This window comes from Gossypium hirsutum, chromosome D10, assembly GCF_007990345.1.
Source record: "Gossypium hirsutum isolate 1008001.06 chromosome D10, Gossypium_hirsutum_v2.1, whole genome shotgun sequence".
NCBI lineage: Eukaryota > Viridiplantae > Streptophyta > Magnoliopsida > Malvales > Malvaceae > Gossypium > Gossypium hirsutum.
The window spans coordinates 4,355,471-4,381,862 of NC_053446.1; the positions used below are offsets into that span (position 1 = coordinate 4,355,471).

General features: G+C 32.3%; 3 protein-coding genes and 1 long non-coding RNA gene across 8 annotated transcripts; 2 read left to right on the top strand and 2 right to left on the bottom strand.

The window, feature by feature from the left end:
* Positions 1–445: 445 nt before the first annotated feature.
* On the bottom strand, positions 446–2,517 carry LOC107916441 (uncharacterized). 4 transcript variants are annotated; one of them, XM_041102858.1, is made up of 3 exons: positions 2,351–2,517; positions 1,213–1,923; positions 446–994 (listed from the first exon to the last, which is right to left on the bottom strand). In XM_041102858.1, the coding sequence occupies exons 2-3, from the start codon at positions 1,910–1,912 to the stop codon at positions 651–653; spliced, it is 1,044 nt and encodes a 347-aa protein (XP_040958792.1). In that variant the 5' UTR covers positions 1,913–1,923; positions 2,351–2,517; the 3' UTR covers positions 446–650. The 4 variants fall into 4 exon arrangements, with proteins under 4 accessions (XP_040958792.1, XP_040958791.1, XP_040958793.1 ...); XM_041102857.1 differs by having other exon boundaries at positions 446–999; positions 1,209–1,923; positions 2,351–2,371; XM_041102859.1 differs by having other exon boundaries at positions 2,016–2,365.
* Positions 2,518–13,264: 10,747 nt separating this feature from the next.
* On the top strand, positions 13,265–21,344 carry LOC107916440 (protein ROOT HAIR DEFECTIVE 3 homolog 2). Its single transcript, XM_041102860.1, has 22 exons — positions 13,265–13,811; positions 14,526–14,592; positions 14,734–14,836; positions 15,307–15,377; positions 16,138–16,201; positions 16,289–16,354; positions 16,470–16,517; positions 16,604–16,666; positions 16,771–16,827; positions 17,139–17,297; positions 17,380–17,448; positions 17,537–17,628; positions 17,936–18,014; positions 18,682–18,847; positions 19,002–19,126; positions 19,242–19,504; positions 19,589–19,685; positions 19,758–19,895; positions 19,979–20,083; positions 20,196–20,290; positions 20,496–20,592; positions 20,798–21,344. The coding sequence occupies exons 1-22, from the start codon at positions 13,658–13,660 to the stop codon at positions 21,089–21,091; spliced, it is 2,472 nt and encodes an 823-aa protein (XP_040958794.1). The 5' UTR covers positions 13,265–13,657; the 3' UTR covers positions 21,092–21,344.
* Positions 21,345–21,723: 379 nt separating this feature from the next.
* Positions 21,724–25,080, bottom strand: LOC107916439 (CBBY-like protein). Of its 2 annotated transcripts, XM_016845731.2 has the most exons (11): positions 24,704–25,080; positions 24,491–24,540; positions 24,291–24,354; positions 24,151–24,199; positions 23,975–24,043; positions 23,594–23,652; positions 23,421–23,501; positions 22,905–23,059; positions 22,721–22,805; positions 22,077–22,220; positions 21,724–21,981 (listed from the first exon to the last, which is right to left on the bottom strand). In XM_016845731.2, the coding sequence occupies exons 1-11, from the start codon at positions 24,955–24,957 to the stop codon at positions 21,879–21,881; spliced, it is 1,113 nt and encodes a 370-aa protein (XP_016701220.1). In that variant the 5' UTR covers positions 24,958–25,080; the 3' UTR covers positions 21,724–21,878. The 2 variants fall into 2 exon arrangements, with proteins under 2 accessions (XP_016701220.1, XP_016701222.1); XM_016845733.2 differs by lacking the exon at positions 24,704–25,080 and having other exon boundaries at positions 24,443–24,540.
* LOC121222329 (uncharacterized) lies at positions 22,503–23,117 on the top strand. The gene is made up of 2 exons (XR_005919567.1): positions 22,503–22,613; positions 23,078–23,117. It is a non-coding gene; the product is annotated as an uncharacterized lncRNA (long non-coding RNA).
* Positions 25,081–26,392: the final 1,312 nt, after the last annotated feature.

The window sequence follows — 26,392 nt, forward strand, 5'->3', positions numbered from 1 at the left end:
TAACCCAGAATGGCATTTCTGTAAATTTGTGGAACCAGACATCCCTCGGGGCCTCAGGGTTCAGAGATGCATTGACTGGTCGCCTTTTGACCAGTACCAGAGAAGTACTGGTCACTGCATGTTCAGTAGCCTGCAACAATATTTTCTCTCACATTTCTACCTCATAAATGATAAGATGAGCCCCTCACATTTCCACTTCCCCTACTATGGCATGTGTGGTTCACACTCCAAAGGACCAACCATGTATTATGAACACTGTTTGAAAGGGTTGTTTTGGGGTTCTTTAAACAAAGGAGTGTAGTAGGGTTATACTGCCAAGTCTGTAACATATTAAGGCAAACTTAAATAGAAAAAAGTTGCAGACTTTGTATGACAATCTTTAAACAAAGCACTTATGGCCTGACCTACCACTTTTAATCCATGGGATTCAATCAACTGAAGAAGATACACAACAATTTGCTTATACTTCACTTTTGAAAGCATTACAACCAAGCCTTAGTTTGTGTTTAAACACAAAATATGAGTTTAAACACTAGAGATTAAACATTAGAATGATCAATGGAAGTGAGTAGAGTACAAACATGAAACATAGAGGATTACCCAATTACTATATACAACTACCAATGTGATTAATTAATATTAAAAGAGAATCACTTGGGAGCTGATGACTGGTTCTTGTGGGAAGCTAAAGCAAAGATGGAATTAGCAAGCTTGTTAATGGCATCAACCAGGCCATCCATTCCTTTTTTATTGATCTCAGTCTTGGATTCTTCAATCTTTAGTCTTCTTTCATGGAAGCTTAAGAGATCTCTATGCCGTCTCTCTTCTCTTTCTTCACTAGCTTGGATGGCTTCTGCTATAATGGAAGCACTTCTGGATATTGCAGTGCTTACTTCATTTATGTTGTTAGCAGTCCCACTGGTGCCTTCGCCATTGCCACCACCTCTTCTCCTTCTCTTTGCTGGTGAGTCTGAATGCTCACTTGTATCAGAATCTGAGCTATCATCACACATCTCCACAACATAAAAATATGGAACCAATGAAATTAATCAATACTAACTGAAGATTTTATGACACACGGAAATTATCAATTATTAGTGATGGAAATCCTGCCAACCCTTTCAAGCACACGCACGCACAAAAAAAAATGAATGCTATTAAAAGGCACATTAAATCTATGTGAGCAAGGCAAGGGAAAGAGAGAGTACCTACCTATGGTGGGCAGTGGCTGAGCATATGAAAGAGGTGGTGGTTGTATTATTGGTGCTGGCGGCGGCGGCAGTTGTGGTGATGCTTGTGGTAGAGGTAATGGAATTGCAGCAGGTATAGGAGCTGAAAGTTGATGTTGTAAAAGAGGAGGTAATGAAGGTTGAAAAGTACTAACCATTGGTCTATCCATAACATAAGGTAAGTTGGTAATATTGGGATCTGACCCTCCACCACCACCAGCCGTAGCGGCCACCGTTTGAGCTCCTTTCTTCTCCACCACCTCCTCCAAACGGTCATATATCTGGCGCAACATGTTACTAGGCAAGTTCTTTTCTTTTCTTTCATTCTTCTCCATCTCCCAATATGATCTTTGCTTACTATCATTCCCTTCTCTCTCAGCTACTTTCCTTTGGTACTCCCTCACTTTCTTGTAGTCCCTCATGAGATTATCCCACTTGTCATTGCACTGGTTTTGGCTCCTTAAACACCCTTTTCCCCAACAATAATCTTCCACCCATTTCCATCTCAACTCTGTCGGTTTGTTCCTCCCTTCACTGTGATCCCCACTTCTCTTCATCCTTCTCTCATAATCCATCTCTTTTGCCTCAATCAACACCATTGTTTCATTAACAGTCCAGTTCCCTTTCCTGTATTCCCTAGTTACAGCATTGTTACCGCCTTGGTCATCCATCATCAAGTGCATGCGAATACACCCTAAAACAACATAAGCTAAAATGGCTCAACCAAAAAAAAGAAGCAAAATGAAGTCTTTTTTACAAGAGAAAGAGAAATGAAAGTGGAGGGACCTGATTTGATGTCTAGGTAACAAAGTAGTCAAATATCACAAAGATTTCTAAATGTGGCAATGGAAATACTATATGTTTTATTATATGCATGATCATGTTTCTGCTGCACTTAATAGAACTTGATCATGCTATTTTTCAGTGTGATTGTGTTCTTGGTTTGCACTAACCCCTTGAAATCATAAAAAAGAAATCTTGAGAGGTTAAAAAGTTTAAATCTCAAACTACTTATTGAAACCAGTGGTGTGTCTCTCCCCACAAAGTGAGGGAAAGCTTAGCAAACTATGAGAGAGACAAAGAGAAAAAGAGTGGGAGAGAGGAAGTGTTCTCAAGTGTACCATTATAAGAAAAATGCCAACCAAATCCATTCAAACTGACATTTCAACAAACCCCAAAAATTTTCAATGAGAATGGTGAGAGAAAAGAAAGTGAAACTGTTTTTTTTTTTTTACTTTATAATATTTTTATTATATAGTATATTTTATTAACTTTTTTAATCCTGTTCAGGATGATCTAGCAAGATTTTGGCTAAGCCACCAATGTTATCATCCTCACTCCTCTTTTCAACTACATCTATAGTTGTGAAAAATAAATAAAAAAAACATCTATAGTTGTGAAAAATAAATAAAAAAACATCTATAGTTGCTTCCTACTATAGAATAATAAAGAAAAAAAACACACTTTCACAACTGTATAACATTAACTCCCTTAATAAAGTAAAATTAACTCACTTTATGTTTTTTTTTTACAACCATTTGACTTTTTAAAGTAGTCAATTTAAAAAAGTTTCTAATTTAATCAAATACTAAACAAATTTTATTATGCCAATAGCTTGCAATGCTAATTAATACTCATACTGGTAAGTAAGATCATTCAACATGATTTCTGACATTAAGGGTGTGTTTGAATGGTGGTTAAGCATGATGCGTTTAGTTTATTATTTGCTTCATGTTATAGTATTTAATTTTATCGTTATCGTTATCGTTGTATTTACACTAACCGTAAATAAACGCATCGTTTATTTAAACTCACATTAAATTTTAATATCTGAAATATTTTAAAGTTGGGTTTTGTTTTGGCGTATGAAAAGATTATCATATGTGGTTAGATTTTGCTTTAAATTTTTATACTTTTCATTCATTTAGAATTTAGTCTTTCATGTTTAGATTTTAAAATTTAAATTCAATTGTTAACGTAATTAAAAGTTTTCTCTTAAATTTATTGGTGTGACATTTTAAAAATGTAAAAAAAATGTTATAATAAACTGAAATTTAATAAAAAAATTTTAATGATGTTAACAATTGATCTTGTTTTTCTAAATCTAAAAATTAAAAAGACTAAATTATAAATATATGAAGAACACAAGTACTTAGCATAAATTTAATATAATTATGAAGGGTAAAGTTGAGGATAATTACAAAAAGGACCGAACTCAAGGAGTTGGTTTGGACATAATGGGAGGAAGAGGACAGCTTTGTCCTTTGGGGAGGAAAAACACAGCTGTGAATTTCGTCTTTTGGGAAAGACATTTAAAGCCCTTCAGTGCCACGGCATCAACTTTTTTTTTTCCTTAGCTTTTATCTACCTGCCAACCAGGGACCAGGGTTAGGGTACCAAAAGTGGTTGCCAGTGGTCTCACATTGACTAGGGTTTTGACCATATAGACGACGAGCCCTGGCCCATAGGGTCTTCGAAGCCCCCTTGACTAGTCTCTTTCGTTCTAAGTTTTTGGACTCTAGCCTGTACTTTGATTTTTCATTTTAGCTGTAACAAATTTTTTTTCAACATTTATTTTTTATTTTTAATATGTTTCTCCAAGTATACATTTATATCAAGTACTTTTGTTAGTTTATTGTCAATATGAGTTCTTCATGGGTAAAACTATTGGAAAGTCCTTGTATTTAGGGACGGAATCTATTTTGGTTTTTTTTACTAAAAGAATCTTTGTATATATTAAAACGTGTAAATTAGTCCGTTTGTTAAACTTTATCTGTTATTACTAATTTGATCTTTGATTTATAGTTAAAATATCATTTTAATATTTCTTATATTTTTTTAAAACTAATTTTAAAAAAAATCTTTAAAATAAATATAAAATATTAAAATTTTACAAAAAAATTAAAATATTTTGATTTGTCGCGTTCCTCGACCGCCTGGATTATCCATCGTTATCGGCAAAGAAGAAAATCCCAAGATTGGAATTGATTCATCATCTGTTGCTGTGAAAGACGAGCTTCAAGGATAGGGCTTCCATTTCCATGATTTTGGACTTGATTTTAATTCTATTTCCAACAGCTCAACTGGGAAACCAGGGATTAACCATTGTAAAGAAACCAAAATCAAAGAGGGGTTTACAGTTTCATACGTTAAAACATTGGGGAAGTGGTGGCGAATTCCGTCGTGGGGTTATGTCTACCATCGGTGCAATTTGGGTGGACATTATATTCACCGTTGCCCTACTAATGCTGACCCTCAGTTTGACTATAAAGGGTTTCCAACTCATCAGATTTGAGTTTTAAAAGCTTTAAGATTTCGTATGCCTCGACTTCAACAACTTCAAGTAGCTGTAATTCCATGGGTGAAAATTGTTGTTTTGACGAGGTATTGTTTCGCTAGTTTCTGTGAAAAATGCACGAGAGATTGCATTGTTTCAATGGCTACCTCTGTTTGCCGAAGGCAAATAATGGGTGATGATCTTCTTCATAATATGACTCTCAGAGATACTATCAATCGAATTCTAAACAATCTGAGAAAGTTTGGAACTGAAGCTTCCGCCATGAAAAGGAAGCTCACGCTCTCAATGGATGAAGACGAGGAACAAAGGAAGCCCATAATTTTTAATAGTTTCAATATTTTTTAATAATTTATATTTATTTTAAAGTTTTTTTATTTTTTAGAATTAATGATAAAAGAAAAAAATTAAGAAATCAAAATGATATTTTAACTATATTTCAGCGAACAAATTAATAATTAGTCATTTAAATTTACATTTTATGTCATCATTTAACGAATAGGTTAATTTACATGTTTCGAAATGTATAAGGATTAATTCATCCGTTTTCTTTATAGAATGGTCGAAATACAATCCACCCTTTAAATATAGAGGCTTCCCTTGTACTTTTACATTCTCCATACAATAAGTATATATTTATATATGTTTGTTTTTATTGTCACTGTTTTTCTTAATATATTATATTTAAATTGTACATGTGGTAAATACATATATATTTACAGTTTGAAAATTTAAGAACAATTAAAATTTAAAACACTTTTAAAAATTTAGATACACATGAATTAACTAATTTTTAATAAAATTAAATTACTTTTCATATTCATTTTACGATCCATTAAAATACAAATACATTTCCCGAATAGTTGTATATTCATTTTATACAATGCAACCATGCGGTAAGGAATGAAGCAAGAGACAAAACCATAAATAGTTTTTTGAAGTATTTTTTTTTTTGTTATTATGTATTAATAAGAATTATATTATTAAAGTGAATAGTCACGTATTTTAAATATAAATCATAAAATAAAAAATAAAGAAAGAAACCATTGTTTTTGGTTCGAAATTATTGTCCATGCATAGATCATGCAACACAAAAAATAATATGATGTAAATTATTAAAGTATGTTTAAATATATTATACTTGGTTATAATAAAAATAACATAAGAACAAATACATTGTGCATTTGTAGATGACACTAGGGGCGGATCTAGGAGAACTGACAGAGGTCTTGGTTCCTTTAAAATGAAAATTTTAATAATTAAGCCTTTTATAATTTATGCAATTTTAAATTAGTAATGATAAAATTACATTTTAACTTCTAAAAATGATAAAAATTTGATTTAATCGTCTAAAAAATATAAATATATAAAATATTAAAATAACAGAATTATATTTTTACTATCATAAAAATATATAATTTAATTTCAGCCTAAAAAAAATTCTGACTTCACTCTTATCCCTTAAGTCATATTTATATCGTCACTACATAACACAAATGCTTATAGTAAAATAGAAAAATAAATAAATTTATAGTAGGAAGAAAAGCAACCACGAGAGCTGCATGGCCCAGCCCCTAAAATGAAAAATTATCATTTAAGCTCTATAAAATTTTTTAAAATTTTAAATTAATAAAGATAAAATTTTATTTTAATTTTTTTTAAAATTATAAAAATTTAATTTAATCCTTTAAGAATTATAACGATGTAGACTATACGAATTTAAAATTTCATTCGACTAACTAATTGTTCACTTTGCCGCTGGTTGGGCATACGCCATCAAAGTTGTTGTGGGATTTAGGAAAAGTGATGAAAAATCAACTAAAAAATACTATCCGCAACAGTTCCATATCAACTAAAAAAAATCAATTATTACGTGTAAAATATAAGAATAGGGAGCCACGAATCCGGATAATGAATGGCATAATGGTTTTTTTTGGTCTTTCAATTATTAAAATATTATTTTAGTTATTTATTTAATTTATTATTTTTTTAGTTATTGAATTTATAATAATGATTGTCAAGTGGATATTATGACAACATTTAATTAATTTTTCAAAATTTAAAAATATTTAAAAATATTTTTTATACATTTACATAGAACTGAAATGAACCGAGTTTGAACGAACAACCTTTGTTCATGTTCATTTATTTATTTTTAAGTTTGTTCGTGTTCATTAAGAATTTTAATTTTTTTGTTCATGTTCGTTTTATTTAAAATTATATGTGTTCATATTTGTTTGTTTAATGTTCACGAACATATTCATTTAAACATTAAACGAATATATTTATGAATATGTTCATGAAAATATATTACTCTTTATTTAAACTAGAAACAATTTAAAATAATAATATATTGCTTATTCAAAATTTGCTTATATATAATTTTCTTTTATAAAAACTCATATCTATACTACTATATATAAAAGGAAGGCTCTAAGAGTTTCCAGCTTCGACACGTGTCCTTGTTATTCTTTCTTTTCCTTTTTTTTACATTAATAGAAAAGCGGTTTAATTTCAATTATGGTACCTCTACTTTCTAATTATAAAAGGAAGGGCCTTCCTCCATTGACACGCCATCGTTTTTCTCACATTATAAACAAAGTTAGTTAATTTTCAATTCTGGTCCCTCTATGTTTTAACTATATAAACATGGTCAAATTTTAATTTCAGTCCCCATGGATGCTTTTGAGATTTAATCTTTATACTTTAATTTTTGACATAATTCATCACCTCAACATCTATAATGTCATTAGTTAATCTAAATATTTTATTCTAATTAAACTACCAGTATAAATTTAATGAATTGTTAACATCATTGAATTTTTTGTTAAATTCGAGTCCATTACAATGTCATTTTTGTGACATGATTATCGAGTGAGTACATTTTTTTATTTTTAGAATGTCACATCAGTAAATTTAACAGATGTATTTTAATAATGTTAATAGCTAGACCTGAATTTTTAAATTCGAAAAAATAGATGGACTAGATTCCAAATATACAAAGAGTAAAAAAATTGGTGCATATTGCAACATTTTAATTTTAACTATTTAGCCCAAAAATAATTAATCCAACGTGCGAGTTAAAAACCATACTAGTATAATATTGAATGTATCACATTATAGGAAAAAGGGATGCTATAGTCTTCCCTTAGGTGACGTATGTCATTCCTTTGTTTTGGTTCTTATATGACGTTCAAATTTGAAATTTTTTATAATATTATTAGTTAGTTCAAATACATTATTTTGATTAAAATATTTATGTAAGTTTTTAAATATTGTTAATATAATTAAAATTTCCTGTTAAATCAAGCTTGTTACAAATTTTTTTGTTATATGGCTACACGTGAGTAATTTTTAAATTTTAAAATGTTACATTAGTCAAATCCAATAGAATAAATCTATGCTAACTAGATTTGAATTTTTAAAACCTAGAAAAATAAATAAGCTAAATTTAAAAGTTTAGGAACTTAAAGCATATGGATTGATAAAGATTTAAGAGTTAAAGAGAGAGAGAGAGAGTGTGTGTGTGTGAGATACATGGAACATTCGAATTGGAAATGGACACATAGTCTGATCACACTTAATATAAAAAATAAACATATATCAACTTAGGTTTAATATGTAATATTTGATAAAATAAATTATGATCTAGTACTTTAATTATTATATGAAACTTTGATTATGATTATCATGTATAAATCAATTTTGGTTTTGATTCAATTGTACATCTTTAAAAAATAAATATAATAATTTATTTTCATATTAGACTAAAATAATTGTTTGTGTATATAGTAAATAAACGTAAAATGGCATTAGATTAGATCATATCACTATTAATTTGTGAAAATTGAATCAAAACAAAATTTATGTATAAAATTATACAAATTCAAAATTCATGCATAACATTTCATATAAAATTAAAGTTTAGGAGGACGTGGGTTCGAGTGCGATGAAGCATGTTATCTTCCTATTTTAAGGGTGTTCAATCGGTTAACTGACCTGAATTATCATCAACCGAATTAACCGACCCTTTTAAACCCTAAACCGTTAATTGAACCAAAATTTTTTCAAAAAAATTTAACCCAACCGAATTAACCGAAATTTATATATATATTTGGTTAAAACAAGTATAGACATATAAAAAATTAACTGAATCGACCGAATATTTATATATTATAATATTATTTATTAAATTCGGTTAATTCGGTTAACCGACCGATTTCGAACTTAATTAACCGTTAACCGAACTTTCAAAAAATTATTAACCGACTCCGACCGAATTAATTCGATTAACCGACAATTAACCGAATTCGGTCGGTTAACCGAATTAATTCGATTTAACCTGAAATTTACACACCCTTATTAGACATTATATATAAAAAAATAGATATGATAAAAATCTATAACGAGATTAATATTTAACAAAAAAATTTTGGTAAATGAAGGAGGGCTTTTAAGGCCCTATCCACAAGGTTTTAAACATAAACATTTAAACACAAACATTCCTCCCATAAGTAATCTCCATACAATCACTTAAGATATTGTATTAATTTTAAATTTATCTATAAAATTTAAATATTATAAACAAATCCTTAAACTATAAAATTATCATAGAAGTTCTTGTATTTAGAGGTAGATTGTATTTCAGTCTCTTTACTGAAAAAGCAGGTAAATTAACTTTTATACATTTCGAAACATGCAAATTAGTCAATTCGTTAAATTTTTTTGTTAAATGATGATGTGAAACGTTAAATCCATATTGAAAATTATTTTTTATGGGTAAACTATAAAAATGATCACCCGACTATGCTATTCATTCTATTTTCTTCACCCAACTATTAATTTTTTCGATTTAGTCACTAAATTTTTTGAAATTAAATATTTTAGTTACTTAGAGCTTATGTTGGCTTTTTTCATTGGTCTATTAACAAAATTAGCCCTCTAATTTGATAAAAATAATAAAAATATTTTAAAAGGAATTGTTGCAAGTGATGTGAAAGAGAGTACTCTTTTTCTTATTTTAATATCTCACATGGGTTAGTCAATGGATTATAAAAGGCTAAAATAATTTTTTAAAAATAAATTTTAATTTTTAGAGTTAGAACTAAATTGACGTAGATTTGCTTTTATTTTTCTTTTCATACTCGAGTTTTCAAACCTATGGATTATATTCATGGATTCATTGGTGATTAGTGGGTGACTATTTACGCTATGGGTAAATTACATTTAAAGTCATTAAATTTCTAGTAAATTTATGTTTTGTTCACTTGATTTCAAAAAGTTATAAGTTGATCACTAAATTATTCAGAAATTTTTATTTAAATCACTAAGTTGTTAAAATTTTTATTGTATAACCTTCTCCATACGCACCACTTGCACAAATTGAAAGCTCTTCCCCCCTTATCTTCTATAGCTTAATTTTTTTTTATGAAATGGCTTTGAACATAACGGATATGTGCACCAAAATCCCAATAAATTTCTTCTTCGATCTCCGATATTGACTGTCAAATCGACTTGGATTTAAGGTAAGTTATTCTATTTGCTGTACCGATTGTTGAATCGTTGTTTGGAGCTCGCTAGCTAGACTTAAAAAAAAAACAACCTAGTGACTGAAATAAAAACTTTCAAATAATTCAATAACCTGAATGAGAACTTTCGAATGGTTGATATACTATCCCAAACTCATACCAATCCAAGGTTGCGTTAACATTAATGTTGTTCTGCAACCAACATTTTACAAACATATGGGATTAGCTTTGGCGATAAATTAATCCCTGTAACTATTTAGTAATAAATTTGGTGTCTGCAGGAAAGATTTATTTGTTGTTTCCCTGTAATGTTATGGCTTGGATTTGGATGGTGATTTTTTTTTCATCGTTATTCTCTACTTTTATTAATAATAATATTATTATTTTTGTTGAGAAAAAAATTGTGTTTGTGTCAGTAATCAAGTCATCATATTTTTTTTAAAATTATTTAATTAAAAAAAAGACTTTGCACCTTTTTAATATAAATTCATATAAAATTTTTACACATTAATAATCTATTTTATACAAATTTTGTCACATTTGTGTATTCATATACTCATACTCATGTTGTTTCATGGTTTAATTATTTTTTCAATATTTATATTGTATCTTAGTTCATCTTATATTGTGTATACTTTATTAAAATAGTTTAATTTTAATTTTATTATAATAAATCAATTAATTTATCCAAATTTTTAATTAAAAATTATTTTATGAAATAATTTTATTAATAATGATTTCGCATGCGCATTATGCCAAAATAATACTCAGGTACTAAATGTTTGGTTTAATTTCAAAAAGTTTTATATACGTTAAAACCCTTTTCTATTGAAATTAGAAGTCAAACAAAGGCGGTAAATAAAGAATTACTTGGGCAAGAGGATTTCAAATTTATTTCGAGATCTTTATATAAACTCAGATATATTTTCAAGAAAAGTTGAGATTCACCTGCAAGAAATAACCTTTTGCTGTTTTCTTTTTTATAAATTTCCATTCAACAAGGCTTTTAGCGGTAACCGGAAACAAAAACAAACGAGTCTGTGCTTCAACCATGGCAGATGACAAGCCTGGTATTCTTTTGAATTACGTGGATGTCCCCGATTGTGAAGAGAGCAATGTTTCATTGGAGTTGTCTCTTTCGTCGTGGTCGTCTGTAACATTGGGAAAACAAGAAATTCATTACAATAAATTACAAAGTAGGATAGGGAAGAGCAGTGGAGTTTTTCTGTCGGAACCGAGCTATACCACTTCCAAAATTTCGTTAGAGCTGTCTATTTCCGTTGATAATATGTCCACTAAAACTGATGAGAGAAAACAAGCGATTTGCTACAAAGAAAGCAATGATCAATATACAAGAAAATTAGACGCTACCGATGCTGATATCTCGTTAGAATTGTATCTTTCAATGAACAAACCCCAAAGGGTTGAAGTCGGTGAACGTAACAATCATTATAAACTGAATATCAATGAAGCCCTTACTTTGGCAACTACGAGTGATAATTTTACATCCAATGCCGATAGCTCGTTAGAATGGTCTCTTTCAATGAATAAACCCCCAGGGGTTGAAGTTGGTGAACGTAACAATCATCATAAACTGAAGATCAATGAAGCCATTACTTTAGCAACTGCGAGTGATAAGTTTACATCGAAGAAAAGACGAACAATGGGGAAACTGACGAATAGAAATAAAAGAAATAAAGTTGAAATACCGACTCAAGTGAGGCATCATGATGACCCATGGTGCATCAAAAAGAAGCTTTACACAAGTGATCTCGGAAACATGTCAAGGCTGATATTACCATCGGAGTTGGTGGAGTCTCATATTTTATCGCATTGGAACGCCGATCAGCTAGCCCAAATTGAAGAAGGTTTACCCGTATTAATTTGGGATTGCGATACCCGCACCGAACATGAGATGAAGTTCAAAAGATGGAAAAATGGGGCAAACGTGCTTATCAAGAATTGGATAACACAGTTTGTGAAGAGGAGAGAACTAAAACAAGGGGATGAAATTGGTATTTGCTGGGACACCGCTAACTCAAGGTTCAAATTTTCCGTTCTTAACCGAGCTCCAATGCTTTACCAGTAATTTTTACTTTTTTCTGTTTAGAAGAGAAGTACGATAGATTTGCGTTTCCAATACTGGAATAAGAGGCAAAGAGAACAGTGGAAGAGGAAGTCGAGAGGGACCGATTGCGTAACTTGCCTGTCTGATGGGCGAGTATTCTGTCATGCAAATCGGAGAGATGAGGGATCTGGAGCGAAGGAGGAAGCAGATGAACAGTTTTGGAGCTTTGGAAAGAGAAGCAATTAAAGTTGGAAGCTGTTTCTGTTTTGTTTTTTCAGGAGCATCTCCTGTCTTTTGGCTGGGTTGGGTCATATATTTGGGCCTATTTCTTTGTCTTTGTTGGGCTGTTTTGCGACTTGGTTTTTTAATAATAATACCCAGCTGATTATTCTTAAAAAAAAAAAAACTGGAACAAGAGGCTAAGGGGCTACGGGCTAAATTTGATGGATATAATACCCAGCTGTTACGAAGTTTTTCTATTTTTAATTAATAAATCTTTTATTCCTATAAGAACTAAAGTTGGCATGTGTATTAACCTCTCTCTCTTTTTTTAAGTCAAATTTCAATTTTAGTTGTTATGTTACAATCAAATTTAAGAGTATTTAATAATGGCCAAATTTCAATTTTGATCCTTATCCTACACTTGAATTTAAGATTCAATTTTTATATTTTTAGCTTTTTGACATAATTTAGTACTTCAATCTTTTACAATATTATTGATTAACCTAAATACTTTATTTTAATAAAAAAATGATGTAATTTTTTAGAGTTGTTAACACTATTAAAATTATTTATTAAATTTAAGTCAACTGCAATGCTATTCTTTTGTTACATTATTAGTAAATGAGTATTTTTTTTTTAATTTTAAAATGTTATACTAATTTAAAATGTTAACTAGATTTAAAATTTAAAATTAGACAAAATAGAGGGACTAAATATTTAAAGTTAAAAGTAAAAAAGTATAAAAAATTTGGAAGTATATTTTAATATTCACGTAATTACTCAATAATTTATTTAAAAATAATTAATAATTAACCTAAGTAAAACGTGATAGGTTAAAACCGTACCAGTTATGGTTTTAAAAGATGAGAGTTAAAATATTCTTTGACAAATACATGTGCCAAGTAAATTTCATCATTACCATTATCATTTACCACGTCAATTTGATTTTCATCATTGCCAAAAAAGAATTAAAGAAAAAAGAAGAAGAAAATTCTGGCAACCCCGAGAGACAAGCTATCCCGAAACTCTGGTCGTAAGCCAAAAGACTGCTTCTTTCTAATTGGATCCTTCTTCTCTACTCTTCGCATTTTCTCTCGCTTTCCTTCTTATACCTCAACCCAAAATCCAAACAAGCCTTAACCATCAAGAGTAGAATAAAGTTTTAAAATAAAGTATCTGTCTGCAGTACCTGATTCTTCACCAGAACCAAGAACAACCAAAACCTAATTCCATACTGCTTATTCGGTGTTTACAGATCCACCTTTGATTCCTCAGATATATATATTTTTTCAATCCTTGATCCGGTTTTGTGGAGATGGCGGACACAGACCATTGTTGCTCGACACAATTGATCGATGGAGATGGAGAGTTCAATGTGGTTGGACTTGACAACTTCATGCGGACTACTAAATTCTCTAACTGTGGCCTCTCTTATGCTGTCGTCGCCATCATGGGCCCTCAAAGTAGCGGTGCGTTGCGTTTTGATTCGTTTCGAGCTTTGCTTCCTTTTTCTATCACTTCGTTTTTTGTTTGTTTGTCGTCTGCATGTTTACTTTTAGCTCGTTGAAGTTTCTTGGATTAGATATTGTTGGATTTTTGTAAAAATCGGATTTTTTTTTGTTTCAAAACTTACTTCAATTTTGATCGACTCTATTACTTTATTTCTTCGAGCAAATCTAGTTTCTTTAATGTATTGCTTTTGTTAATACTAAAATGAGATTGAATCTCGAGTGAAGTTGATTGATTGTGTTTAGTTAAATTTGGCTTTTGTGGATAATTGTCTCTGTAAGTGAATATTTGCATTCGTAATTCTTTTTTCTCTAAATGTCTAATGTAAATACTGAACTTGTCTGTAAAATTTAGTGGATTTTGGAAGAGAATTTATGTCCTATTGTTTTTATCAGAAAATTTGTTTTGAAAGTTGATGCTTGCGTGCTAATACAATAATTACCATTTTTCTTTCTATTATACTTTTTTTTACACATAACTATTGGATCATTTAAGTTTTTTCTCCGAATTTAGTTCGTTGGTAAATCTCGTTAGGTTGATTACGACTGTTGTAATATTTTCTGTGGCAACCTGATGGTTTATAGGGATGGCTGCTCTTATCTTTAGCTTTTATAATGTATTGCTTGTAATGGTGTTTGCCTTGTGGACTAAAAGGTTTCCTATTCTGTTGATAGGGAAGAGCACCCTGTTAAATCATCTTTTCCAAACAAATTTCAGGGAGATGGATGCATATAGAGGAAGGTTAGTTCTTGCAATTCTCAGATTCTATTGTTTCAGAAGGAATAAATATTTGCCCTTATCTTATTACTGTGTAGTATACTCTTTCTGCTTTTATTTCTCTATTATATGATAGATTTCTAAACTAATCTAATTTCATTGCAGGAGTCAAACTACCAAGGGTATTTGGATTGCACATTGTGTTGGTATAGAGCCTTTCACAATTGCTATGGATTTGGAAGGTACTGATGGAAGAGAAAGAGGCGAGGTAACTAGCTTTTTATAAAAGTATTTGATGTTAAAGATAAAAGCATTTGCATTGACAAAGCAAGTTATAAGTTGGTTCATTTGGAGAGGAAGGGCTTTTATTCAGTGAGAGGCTTTTCAGATTAAATGGATGGGGTGGAATACTACAATTTCCTCGATTTTGTTTTATTTTGGCAAGATATGATCGTAGAAATATTTACTCGGTTGGGACATTAACAGGATGCATATATATATCACATCCTATTTACTGGGCTTCCTTTTGGTGTCCACTGTCCATCCTCACCAACAAACACAAAGAGACCAACATGGAGGCATATAAGGCTTCTGATTTTGTAGTGGGCATCTCAATGTTTATATTGCTAGATATAAAATGTGTATTGATTGATTATTCCAGTCATTTTCATTTGTTTGGTTAGTTGCATTTCTTTGTTGCTACATTACATTGGCTTTTTCTTATTTTCTTATTTTCAGGATGACACTACATTTGAGAAACAAAGTGCCCTCTTTGCTCTGGCAATTGCTGATATTGTGCTCATAAACATGTACGTATCTAAATACATGCTTTTGATGTATAGATTTGATGGTTATTGCAGTAGGTTGGAGCTTACAGGGCTCATGCCGTATGATCTGTAGAAAATTTGGCAAATAACAGGCGCTGGACTTTTAGAGAGTGACAGGGTAAAAATATTAAAGGTTTCTTTTCTTGAAAGCAACATTGTCAACATTACTGCTAGGATCTCTTAAATCACTATAAATCTCTATCATTATATCATTGCTTTGCATTTAAATTTGGATATATGGACATTTAGATGGCCCATACCAGATGACCAACATGATCACATTTACAAAAATTTCAACCTCCCAACCTTACATGTATTCGAACTTCAATTGATAGACTCACCGCCTTTTCCAAAGGCTAGCAGTGGATGAAGGCCTGTCTGTGTTGAACCTCCGTTGCTTACTAATGGCTCTTGTGCTGCCGTTCTTTCTCCTTGTTCACTGAAATATCCTGAATTAGAAATGAGTAATGTTATAATATGTTATGCAGCTTTAGGACAATCTTGAATATAACTATAAATCTTAATTTTGATCCGTCGAAATAAATCATTGTGCCATTTCTCATCATTGTTTTTTTAGTTATCTTTTATCGGTTTCTTGTTTATATTGTCATGGTGCTTTATTGGTGATGTGTGTGTTTGGCTTTTATGGAGTTTGATTTTGTTCTTATATTTCAGCCTATAATTTCAAATAGGATGCTAGAAATAAATTTAGGTGTTAATCAGACAGTTGATATTGATATAGGTGGTGTCATGATATTGGTCGGGAGCAGGCTGCCAACAAACCGCTTCTGAAAACAGTTTTTCAGGTACTCCGTGTGTACCTAATCCTTTTCTCCTTTGTATATCTGCTTTATTTATTGTGTGTAAGAGTCTTGTTTCTAATTTTAATCAAGGTTATGATGCGATTATTCAGCCCCCGGAAAACAACACTTCTATTTGTTATACGTGATAAAACAAAGGTCTGGATTAATTCTTTTCATTTTCTTCTGAACTTATTGACATTTTCTGGGTTTGAGCTGAAACCTTTAAATATACACCTTTTTTCCTTCTCTTTTTTGTGATTGGTTTTTGTAGACCCCCCTTGAATATTTGGAGCCTATACTAAGGGAAGATATTCAAAAGGTAATGTTGCGAATTCTGTATTTCTACTCTCCCTCTCTCTCTCTATTTTTTTTCCCTATCATTTTAATTGGTTGAGTTCACTGCAGATATGGAATGTAGTTAGTAAACCTGCGGCCCATAAAGATACACCCCTCAGTGAATTCTTTAATGTAAGAAGATTAAGAATGTTATTTTTGCTGATCACTTGTGTGCATTTACTACATATTACTACATGGTTATTAGCATTGCTTCACCGTTCAACTTTGGCATGAAGGTGGAGGTCACTGCTTTATCAAGCTATGAAGAAAAAGAGGAGTTATTCAAAGAGCAGGTAGCCTCTCACTCTCTAGTTGTCAAGTTTCATCATATTTTAAAAGTACTTGCTATAACTAACTTTTAGTGACTGTTGTTAAGCCTTTCCATGTTATTTGTTTAACCTAATAATTGTACTTTGGTTATAATTATCCTTTGTTTTTTTTGATACATGAGAGAAGGCTTGAAGCGTAAGGAATTTTTTTTTTTTGGGGGGGGGGGAATGAGTATAATCCTGAAGCTTGAAGCTAAACTAACAATTTTAATTTATGTTAAGAAAAAAAGAGCACGGCTTCAGAGCCTTACTTCCTTATCTGATATCTTATGCAGGTTGCTCAACTAAGGCAGCGTTTTTTCAATTCTATTTCTCCAGGAGGACTTGCTGGTGACAGACGGGGTGTTGTCCCTGCCTCTGGATTTTCTTTTAGCGCACAACAGATATGGAGAGTTATAAAAGAGAACAAGGATCTGGATCTTCCTGCTCACAAGGTTCCTCTTCATCCAATGTTCCTATCCAAATGGCGTTTCTTTGTTTCCCATTTAAGCAAATGATTTATCATCATGTTCATAGGTAATGGTTGCCACAGTTCGTTGTGAAGAGATTGCAAATGAGAAGTTCTGTCGCTTATCATCTGATGAGGTACTTTTTGCAGTTATCTTCCACTTAGTTGTTACTTTGACTAATCGAATACTTTGTTTTAGTAACAGAAATAGTAAATGTCATGTAGGATTGGTTAGCATTGGAAGAAGCTGTTCAATCTGGGTCAGTATCTGGTTTTGGGAGAAGGCTGAGCTCTATCCTAGAAACCTACTTTTCAGAGTAAGTTTATCTCTATGGTTAGCATGTTAAGTAACGTATTATTGTTTGATGCACTATTTCAATTTTAGATTTATGTAGAAGAATGGTCTGCTAATTTTAAAAAAAATATCTGTAGTGAAGACTCTAAGCTATGCATTATGTTACCTGCCTTTGTGAGTTAAAAGTTTTCTTCACTCAACTTTCGTGGGTTGTTCTAAATTTTTTATTGTTTAAATGATTCGATAAATTTATTATTCATGTTGAACCACTGTTCTTTTCCCTGCACACCATAATCCTGTTTGTACATTTCAAATTTCTTTTGCTATAGATATGACTCGGAGGCAACCTACTTCGATGAAGATGTAAGAAATGCAAAAAGGAAACATCTTGAGTCAAAAGCTTTGGATGTAAGTTCCATTTGCCTCTACCACTATGTTACTTATTTTATTTCAAAAGGTAGATTGTTTGTCTAGTTAACATTCAAGCTTTCTGTGTTTAATTCTAAGAGGTTTGTAGCATTTACCAAGGATTTTTTTATTGTCTGCTTGAAATTATCTTCATACATGCAACTGCAGCTAGATTTCCTAATATCTTTTGTCATGTCATGAATGATGAAGTGACAGTATTTGGTGGTGGTGTAATAATCTCCATCTTCTGTAACCAGTGAACCATGGTGGTGTGATTTGATTAATATCTATCAATTTTATTTGTCCCTTCTCTTTGGTTCTATTAATTCTGCTTGTGGCTTCGTTTAGAGCTTTCTATGATATTTTTTTGTTGTAGAGAGAATTCCCGACTCCCTTGATGGTAAATTAAATAACCTGGCAGCTACACAACTGATGTATTCCACTATTACACTTAATATGTAATCTGTTAAAAGCCATGTGAGTGGATTTTCAGATTGTTCTTAATTAGCTCTAGTATTGTTTGCATGTGCGTACCGTTCAAGAGTCACTGAGGCTGGTATGGTTTTCAAATGGTTCACAGTATGTGTCGTAATGAGTAAGCTTGTTGAAAATTTTGATATTGCGCAAAAAACTTCATCTGATTGAGGTATTCTCTTGAATTGAGCAGCTTGTGCATCCTGCTTATCTCAACTTGTTGGGACATTTACGCTTCAAAGCACTTGAAAATTTTAAGTCTAGACTAGAACGGATGCTGAAGGAAGCAGAAGGATTTGCGGCTTCTGCTTGTGCATGTACTGAGTCTTGTATGCATGAGTTTGACCAAGGATGTGCAGGTAATGTAATAACTTCTCATCTTGTGCTTGTGCTGTAATGATCTATGCCAAGCAATCCTAAATTATCATAATAATAATATGATCTTAGAAGTACTGAGTTTAGCATGTTCAACTTGTTATATCTGCTTCATCGGTCTATTTTCTTCTCTTCCAGATGCTGCTATCAAACAGGCTAATTGGGATGCTTCTAAAGTTAGGGAAAAACTGCGACGCGATATTGATGCTCACAAATTATCTGTTCGTGATGCGAAATTGTCAGAATTGGTTGCTAGATATGAGGTAATTTTATTTATTAAATCAACATTGTAGGACTGTTATATCTATAGATATTTATTAAAACATTTCACCATTGTTTTATCAATCGGCCAAGTGTTGACATTTTAGTTTTACTCAGGAAAAGCTTAGACAATTGTTATGTGAACCAGTGGAGTCTCTATTTGATGCTGCTGGAAGAGACACCTGGGCTTCAATAAGACAACTTCTTAGACGTGGGACTGAGACTGCTGTGTTAGAGTTTTCAACTGCCATTTCTAGTTTTGAGTTAGACCAACCTACAATTGAGAGCATGCTGCAAGGTTTGAGGGATTATGCAAGAAATTTGGTGGTGAAGAAAGCAAGAGAGGAAGCCGGAAAAGTTCTGATCCTCATGAAGGATAGGTAGAGAACCTTAATTTTTAAGTATTATTGTTGCTGTTTGATTAGAATAGTCTGTTGTCTTTAATGCGTGATTTACTGTATCAGGTTCTCAACTGTCTTCAGTCATGACAACGAATTAATGCCAAGAGTTTGGACTGGAAAAGAAGACATTAAGACAATTACTAAGGATGCTCGTGCTGCGGTAATCTTTTTGGATATTTCAAGTGTGTGCTTCAGCAATCTGCAAAACTTCTAACTATTGTTCTGGTTGCAGTCTCTGAGGCTGTTAGCTGTTATGGCTGCCATCCGGTTGGACGAGAAACCAGATAAAATCGAAAACATACTACTTTCTTCCCTAATGGAAGCAACCGTGACTTCTCCAGACCCTCTTGCCTCTAGCACATGGGAGGAGGTAATATGGGTTGGTTAGTTTTGAAATGTACATCGTACTTTTTCAAACTAAAGTTTCTTATCTAAAAGTCACACATGTATTAGGTTCCTCCTGAGAATACCCTGATTACACCAGTACAATGTAAGTCACTATGGAGACAGTTCAAATCAGAGACTGAATATACAGTTACTCAAGCTATTTCAGCACAGGTATGTCATCTAATGCTCCAGTTGGTTGCTACTCTTGCTACTTGTGGGGGATGGCATATCAATGAGGAAATAGTTTAGGCTATCTTTCTAATGATTTCATTTCTTATTTTAGGAGGCATACAAGCGAAGTAACAACTGGTTACCTCCTCCATGGGCCATTGTGGCAATGGTTGTCCTTGGATTTAATGAATTTATGCTTCTTCTAAGGTAAATTTCATCTAATCTAACTTGTATTGTGCAGTTATTCATCTCTTCTTTTTATTTGTTTTGTTCCTGTGCAATGCTCTTTAGCATGAATATTGACATAAAGACTGATTCTTATCTCAGTTCATAATACTAGTATGGATCTTCCTTGTTTACATTCTACCTTGATAGCTATTGTGCTCATAATAATTCTTTGCTGATGTAACAGGAATCCTCTCTATCTCATGTTTCTATTTGTTGCTTTTTTACTCTCAAAAGCCATGTGGGTACAGATGGATGTCCCAGGGCAGTTTCAACATGGCACTGTGAGTATGAAAGACAATGCACTCTATTTTTGTTAATTCTTCTTGGTAGTTGTGGCCAGTGATTTACTGTTTCACGTGAAGTTGCCCATAGCATATGTTCCTTCAAATTTCTGCTTTTGGTGCTGAAACGTTTTACTGTGGATTTATGTCCTTATGTTTTCTTTTGTTCTTTGAAATGTTACCAACTGATTCAATTTCTTTCCAGCTGGCTGGGCTAATCTCTATTTCATCAAGGTTTCTTCCTACTGTCATGAATCTTCTAAAGCGACTTGCTGAAGAGGCCCAAGGCCATCGAACCCCAGAGTCCCCCACGCAACAGCAATCATCAGTAGCTTTTCAGAGCTTCAGGAATCAAAGTCAGCTAAATCCATCAAGCTCAATTGCACAGTCATCTGTATCATCCAACGTTTCTGTGTCTGATAGTAGTGTCGAGTACTCGAGCCCTAACTTAATGCAGAGAAGAAGTACAAAAGTTCAAGAAGCAGAGCTTTCTCAATAAAAGTTAGTCTTCCGGTGTAGAATGTATACCAAGTTAGTTCAAGTTCTACCTCATGCAACTTAAAATCTTCTTTGGGATGAAAAATGGGGATATATAATATATGGAGAGAGAGTCTTTTACATAAGTAACGAAGGATGCAGGATTTGGATGTGCTCTATATGTTAAATGAGTTTGCCAAAGTTACCAGGGAGATTTGTTTTGTACGCACTTTTGAATAAATTTAATTAATGACATCTTCCTTTTTATCCTCTAAGTGACACTCGGGTATTCTAGCCCAAAACATCATTTGATGCTACAAGTTGGTTTAATTTTGCTGTACTTGCCTTTGCTTCTTCCATTCCGTGTCCCTCTCCTTGGAGCTAAAGGATAATATCGATTTCTCCGCCTGTGCATTGTACTGTTAACATTAAGTTCAGTCCTCCGTGCATTCCTTATTCTCTCAGGTTAGTGGATAAATGTAACTATACTACACTATTTTTTTTCCAATTGAACTTCAATTGCAGCATTAATTAGTACTCCTTTTTTCCGATTTCAGTGGATATGATGTCGGAGCTCCAGACCAACAGGAATTTCAACTTGAAAAGTTGCAAGCTAAATGTGTGTAGAAATCCATGAAAAAGCAAGACCTAATGTTGCTGTGAAGGAAGGTATGACAATCTTGAACAAAAATCATATTACAAATTTTAAGCCTGTATCTGCTTGACCAATGAACATTAAAGTTTCCAAATGGATTGCATGAAATGGCGAGCAATCAGCTCAGGCACCTTGATTAAGAATATTTCAAGGGTCAAGACCATCGCTTTTGGCATAGTTTAGAGATTGTTAGATCTGCACCTCCAAACCCATCCATTATAGCATTGGCTGTAGGGAACTCTGCTCTTGATGTGAAACTACAAAAGAGTAGACAAGCAATGATTCACATCATACGAAACGAGGATTGAATAGCATTACATGATTGACAATGTTGAGGAGTAAGCCTTTTTACCTGCTCCGCAGCGCGACACGGGGCATGCCTATCTGCTCAGCTGCAGCAAGTCCAGATTTGCTTCCTGCCACGAGGATGCAATTGTAGACAGGAACCTCAGCAATCTCTGCCCCTGCAAGTAGTGAGGCTACAATCTTCTCCAACCTAGATAGCATTCACAACATCAGATGGAAGTTGGTAATGCTTCAGCCAAATGAGTGACTCGGCGAATCACGCATAAACAGAATATAATACATAAGTCCATGCATTTCCATTTCTATTTTCCCTATCTCGAAAAATCATGGAAATTTTAGTATATTTATATACTTCTCAACAATCAGCATTGACTAGAAATACTATTGACAATTGCTAAGGATGTTTGAAAATGGTGGTGCTGCAATGCTAGTCGTCTTAAGTATTGCAATTCCGGTTTTGAAGTCATAATATCTTACAGTGGGTGCATTCCAGGAAAAAAACAAGATAACTAAGAAATAAACCAGAAGTGAAGCTATAATCAAGAATCCATGTGGAGCACAGAATTAACAGCTTTCCAGACAGGTAAAGCAAAAGGTTACATGAATTTCAAGTTACTAATTTCCTTTCTTTGTCGGCCTCAGTTAGAAAAAGGAAATCTAAAGAACAAAAATAGGAAGTAGAGGTCTGACCTTTCAGATGAGCTGGTATCAATGTTAACACTCACTTTCAGCAAGGACGCAACCTCCTCCGCTATTCTTTGTTTCTCAGCAGAAGCTGGCAACGAAGCAAGAACAAAACCTTTTAATACCAACAGACCGAACTGAAAGAATGCATACCATTTTCTCACCAAATACAAGGACCGAGAATATATACCTGCTTTTCTAGCTTCCTTAGCTAGTTGTTCATCCAAAGAAGAAGACATTCCTTTGCCAAACACAAGTTGACCATATAAACTCTTTTCTACTTCCTCATTCCCAACAACTTTTATTTTCGAGAGTCGTTCATCACCGAGTTTCTCAACTATAGAACTTTTTTTTTTTTGACAGCAAAGGGAAAACATTAGCAAGCTTGCAAGCAGTCAACAAAGCATCTTGAACTCTAGCAAACTGGTAAGTGTTCGAAGTTAAATTCATTAGCTTAAGCCGTCAATATCTCTGAGGTATTGAGAAGGATGTCTCGAAAGGACTCCATAGTACAGATAAACTATGTCATTGAGATTTGCTTTTACAAGGTGCTGCTGTATAATGAACCGGAACATGCTTATACAAAAAAATATATATGGAAAAGAGGGAGAGAAAAGCTAGCAGCATACTCGAATCATAGCGGAATTACATCTCTTATAGTCCAGAAATGATGCATAGCATAATATTGGATATCACTAGGACATACCGAGCAGTTTTTTCTCCACTTCTACTGTAGGCTGTTAAGATGATCATGGGTATTCCTTTGTTACATGCATCATCAATAAAACTGCATAAACACAATAGTAAAACCAGATTTGAAGGACTGGTGAGGACAAGTAGGTTTCAGAAATGAATAAAACACAAAGAACGACAACTTACTCCTCAACTCCTGGTCGTAAAGGTAAACTTTTCAGCATCAGTTCCTCCAGTGCATTTTTCTGCCAATAATATGATGATCATCCATTGGCTTAACATGTTTTACATTATAACAACAAGCAAACATGATGACAAGCAAAGCTTACATAGTTACAAGAAAGACTGTACGGTGAAGAAAGAACTCAAAGGTTTCAAGGAAAGGATAAGGAGAGCACTACATCCATGAAAAAGTTAATATCATTCTTTATCACAATTCAACTGTGTGTTGTTCGGACTCTTCAAGGATCCTCCAAATACAGTTAAAAATTTCCAACATATCCGCATAGGACACATACAAGTATCTACCATTTACACCTAAGTACGAGTAATGTAGATTCAGGTTACCTTCTCTCGCAGTACACTTTTCACAAATGGCTCCTTCTCACTTGTAGGCAATGAAGTAGGCCAACCAATCTGCCAAAGTATACCAGACTTTAAGCCACAAAATTGATATAATATTATGCAAACATACAATGCAAACCTCTAAAGCGATTTAATGCTTTCAACGACGAGAAATGTACTCGATTAAAATATAGAACCAGCATCTTTTCTTCATTACCAGCACTTCTCCTGGAAAGTAATCACAAAATGCATTTCAACACGATTCATAGTTTCAATCATTTATATATACATGGAACGACGACCTTAGCCAAGGTTTCACCTTACAAGATCTGAATACACGGGTTCAGTCCAGTTTGCGCAGTCAAGCCCGAGCTTTTGAAATGCTGGAAATGTTAGAACAATAAACAGTAAATGAAGTAATAAACAAATGATTAGCAAATGATCATGAAGCTTAATCATTGAAGTATTAACTTAGATCCTTTTGCGGAATAGACATATGATCACTTCATTTGGCCGCACCTAAATTGAAGGCTTGGCGATTACCCAAACGATATGCATCCATAATGACCCTGAAACAATTAAGAATTGTATCTCAAGCATAGTCATCGAAATTTCTCTATTGAACAGCTGAATTGAAAAAAAAGTAAAAAGGGCAAATCCCAGTAACCAAAATGAGGAAAAAGAAAGGGAAAACCATATTAACACCAAAAAGTTAGCCTTATAAAGAATTACCCATCAACTTCGAGAAGAACAGCTAGTTCCTGAGGTGGGTTTTGGCTCTGGGCACTAGAAGGCGAGCTGAAAGCAGTGAAGCCATTGAATTGCAGGGGTTTTCCATGGAAGTTGAAGTTCCTCGGGAAAGTAGAGGAAAATGAAGGATTGGTTTTAGGAGGCAGAAAAAGATGGTGGTTATTGTTAATAGTTGCAGTTGCGGTGTTACTGGAGAAGGCGAGAGTGTGAAGGATTGAACAAGAAGCGGTTTCCATGTCGGGATTTTATTTTGCTAAGATTTTTCAAAGAGAGAGATAGTGGCTGACTGGCTGCCAAAGAACTCGTTTCTGGCTTACTGATTTTGTTGGTCGGTCTTTTCTCTCATCAATGTTATAAATTTACCATTACACCCTTCTCTTCTTCTTTTTTTACCCGACCCGTGAACTTCATTATCCAAGAGTTAGAGGTTAATAGTTTGTTATAAATTAATCGAATTTGTTATATTATATTAAAATAAACCATAATCAATTTTAACTTACTAGTTTTGCCAATATTTATACATGAAATCAACCATAATAAAAATGAAAATGCTTTCATGAATAAATAACTTTGATCTTTTAATTAAGTTTAAAAATATTTTATAATTGTTTTTTAAACATAAGTTGTACAATAATTTTAAAATAAACATATTTTATAAAAGTTATTTATGTTTTACAATTTTAATAATATAGCATTTTTTTATATTCAAAACATTATTATATTTCAAATAGTTTTATACATAGCTAATGCATTGCACGAAAAAAAGAGAGTTCCGCTTTGGTATATTAATAAAATAAGAAAATATTTAGTACACTATCAATAGAGTTTTTCGACTCCAGAAACAGGGTCTGACAAATGTGTTATAGAAGTGTAGTAATATATTAAAAAAGTAAATATTTCAATTTTTTATGGTTATTTGTAGAATTAAAAAAATATATGTTAGTATACTAAATACTAACCTTAATAAAGTTAAGTATTAAATATAATTGTTAGTATTACTGACAATGTATTTTTTTATTTCACAAGTAATTTTACAAAATTGACATGTGTCTCTCTTCTTCTTCTTTTTTAAATATTTATTAGTTCTAATATTTTACTATAATCCTATAGAACGCTTGTCAAACCCTTAATCCTATTTGTGGGGTTAGTGTACCAAATATTTTCTCTAAATATAATTATATTATTTTATAAAATTAATTTTGTTTTCTAAAATGATTTATTTCTTAAATTTAATCAGATCAATATTAATATATTATTTTATTTGTATGGCTTTGTCATAAAAATTAAATATAACATTTAGATTTAAGAAAAAAAAGAATTTATTTTTAGAATAAAATCAATTTAACATTTCTAACATAACCATCTATCTACTTATTTATTCAACACTTTTTTTGCTGAAAGTTTGGATTAATTAAAAAGAATTAATAAAATTGTCAAACACATTAATAGAATTAAATATTAAATATTTTATTTTAATTAGAACAATTTTTTTTAACTATTTATCGAACACAAATGCTTATCATAAGTTTTTTGTGAATGCTTCATATAGACGACGAGCTTGTACACAAGTTTTACATCCAAAACTGACTACCTGAGTACCTTCCAAACTCATCCTACTAAAATACATTGGAAATCAACAAGGAAAACCCAGTAGCTTATACCTACTATCAC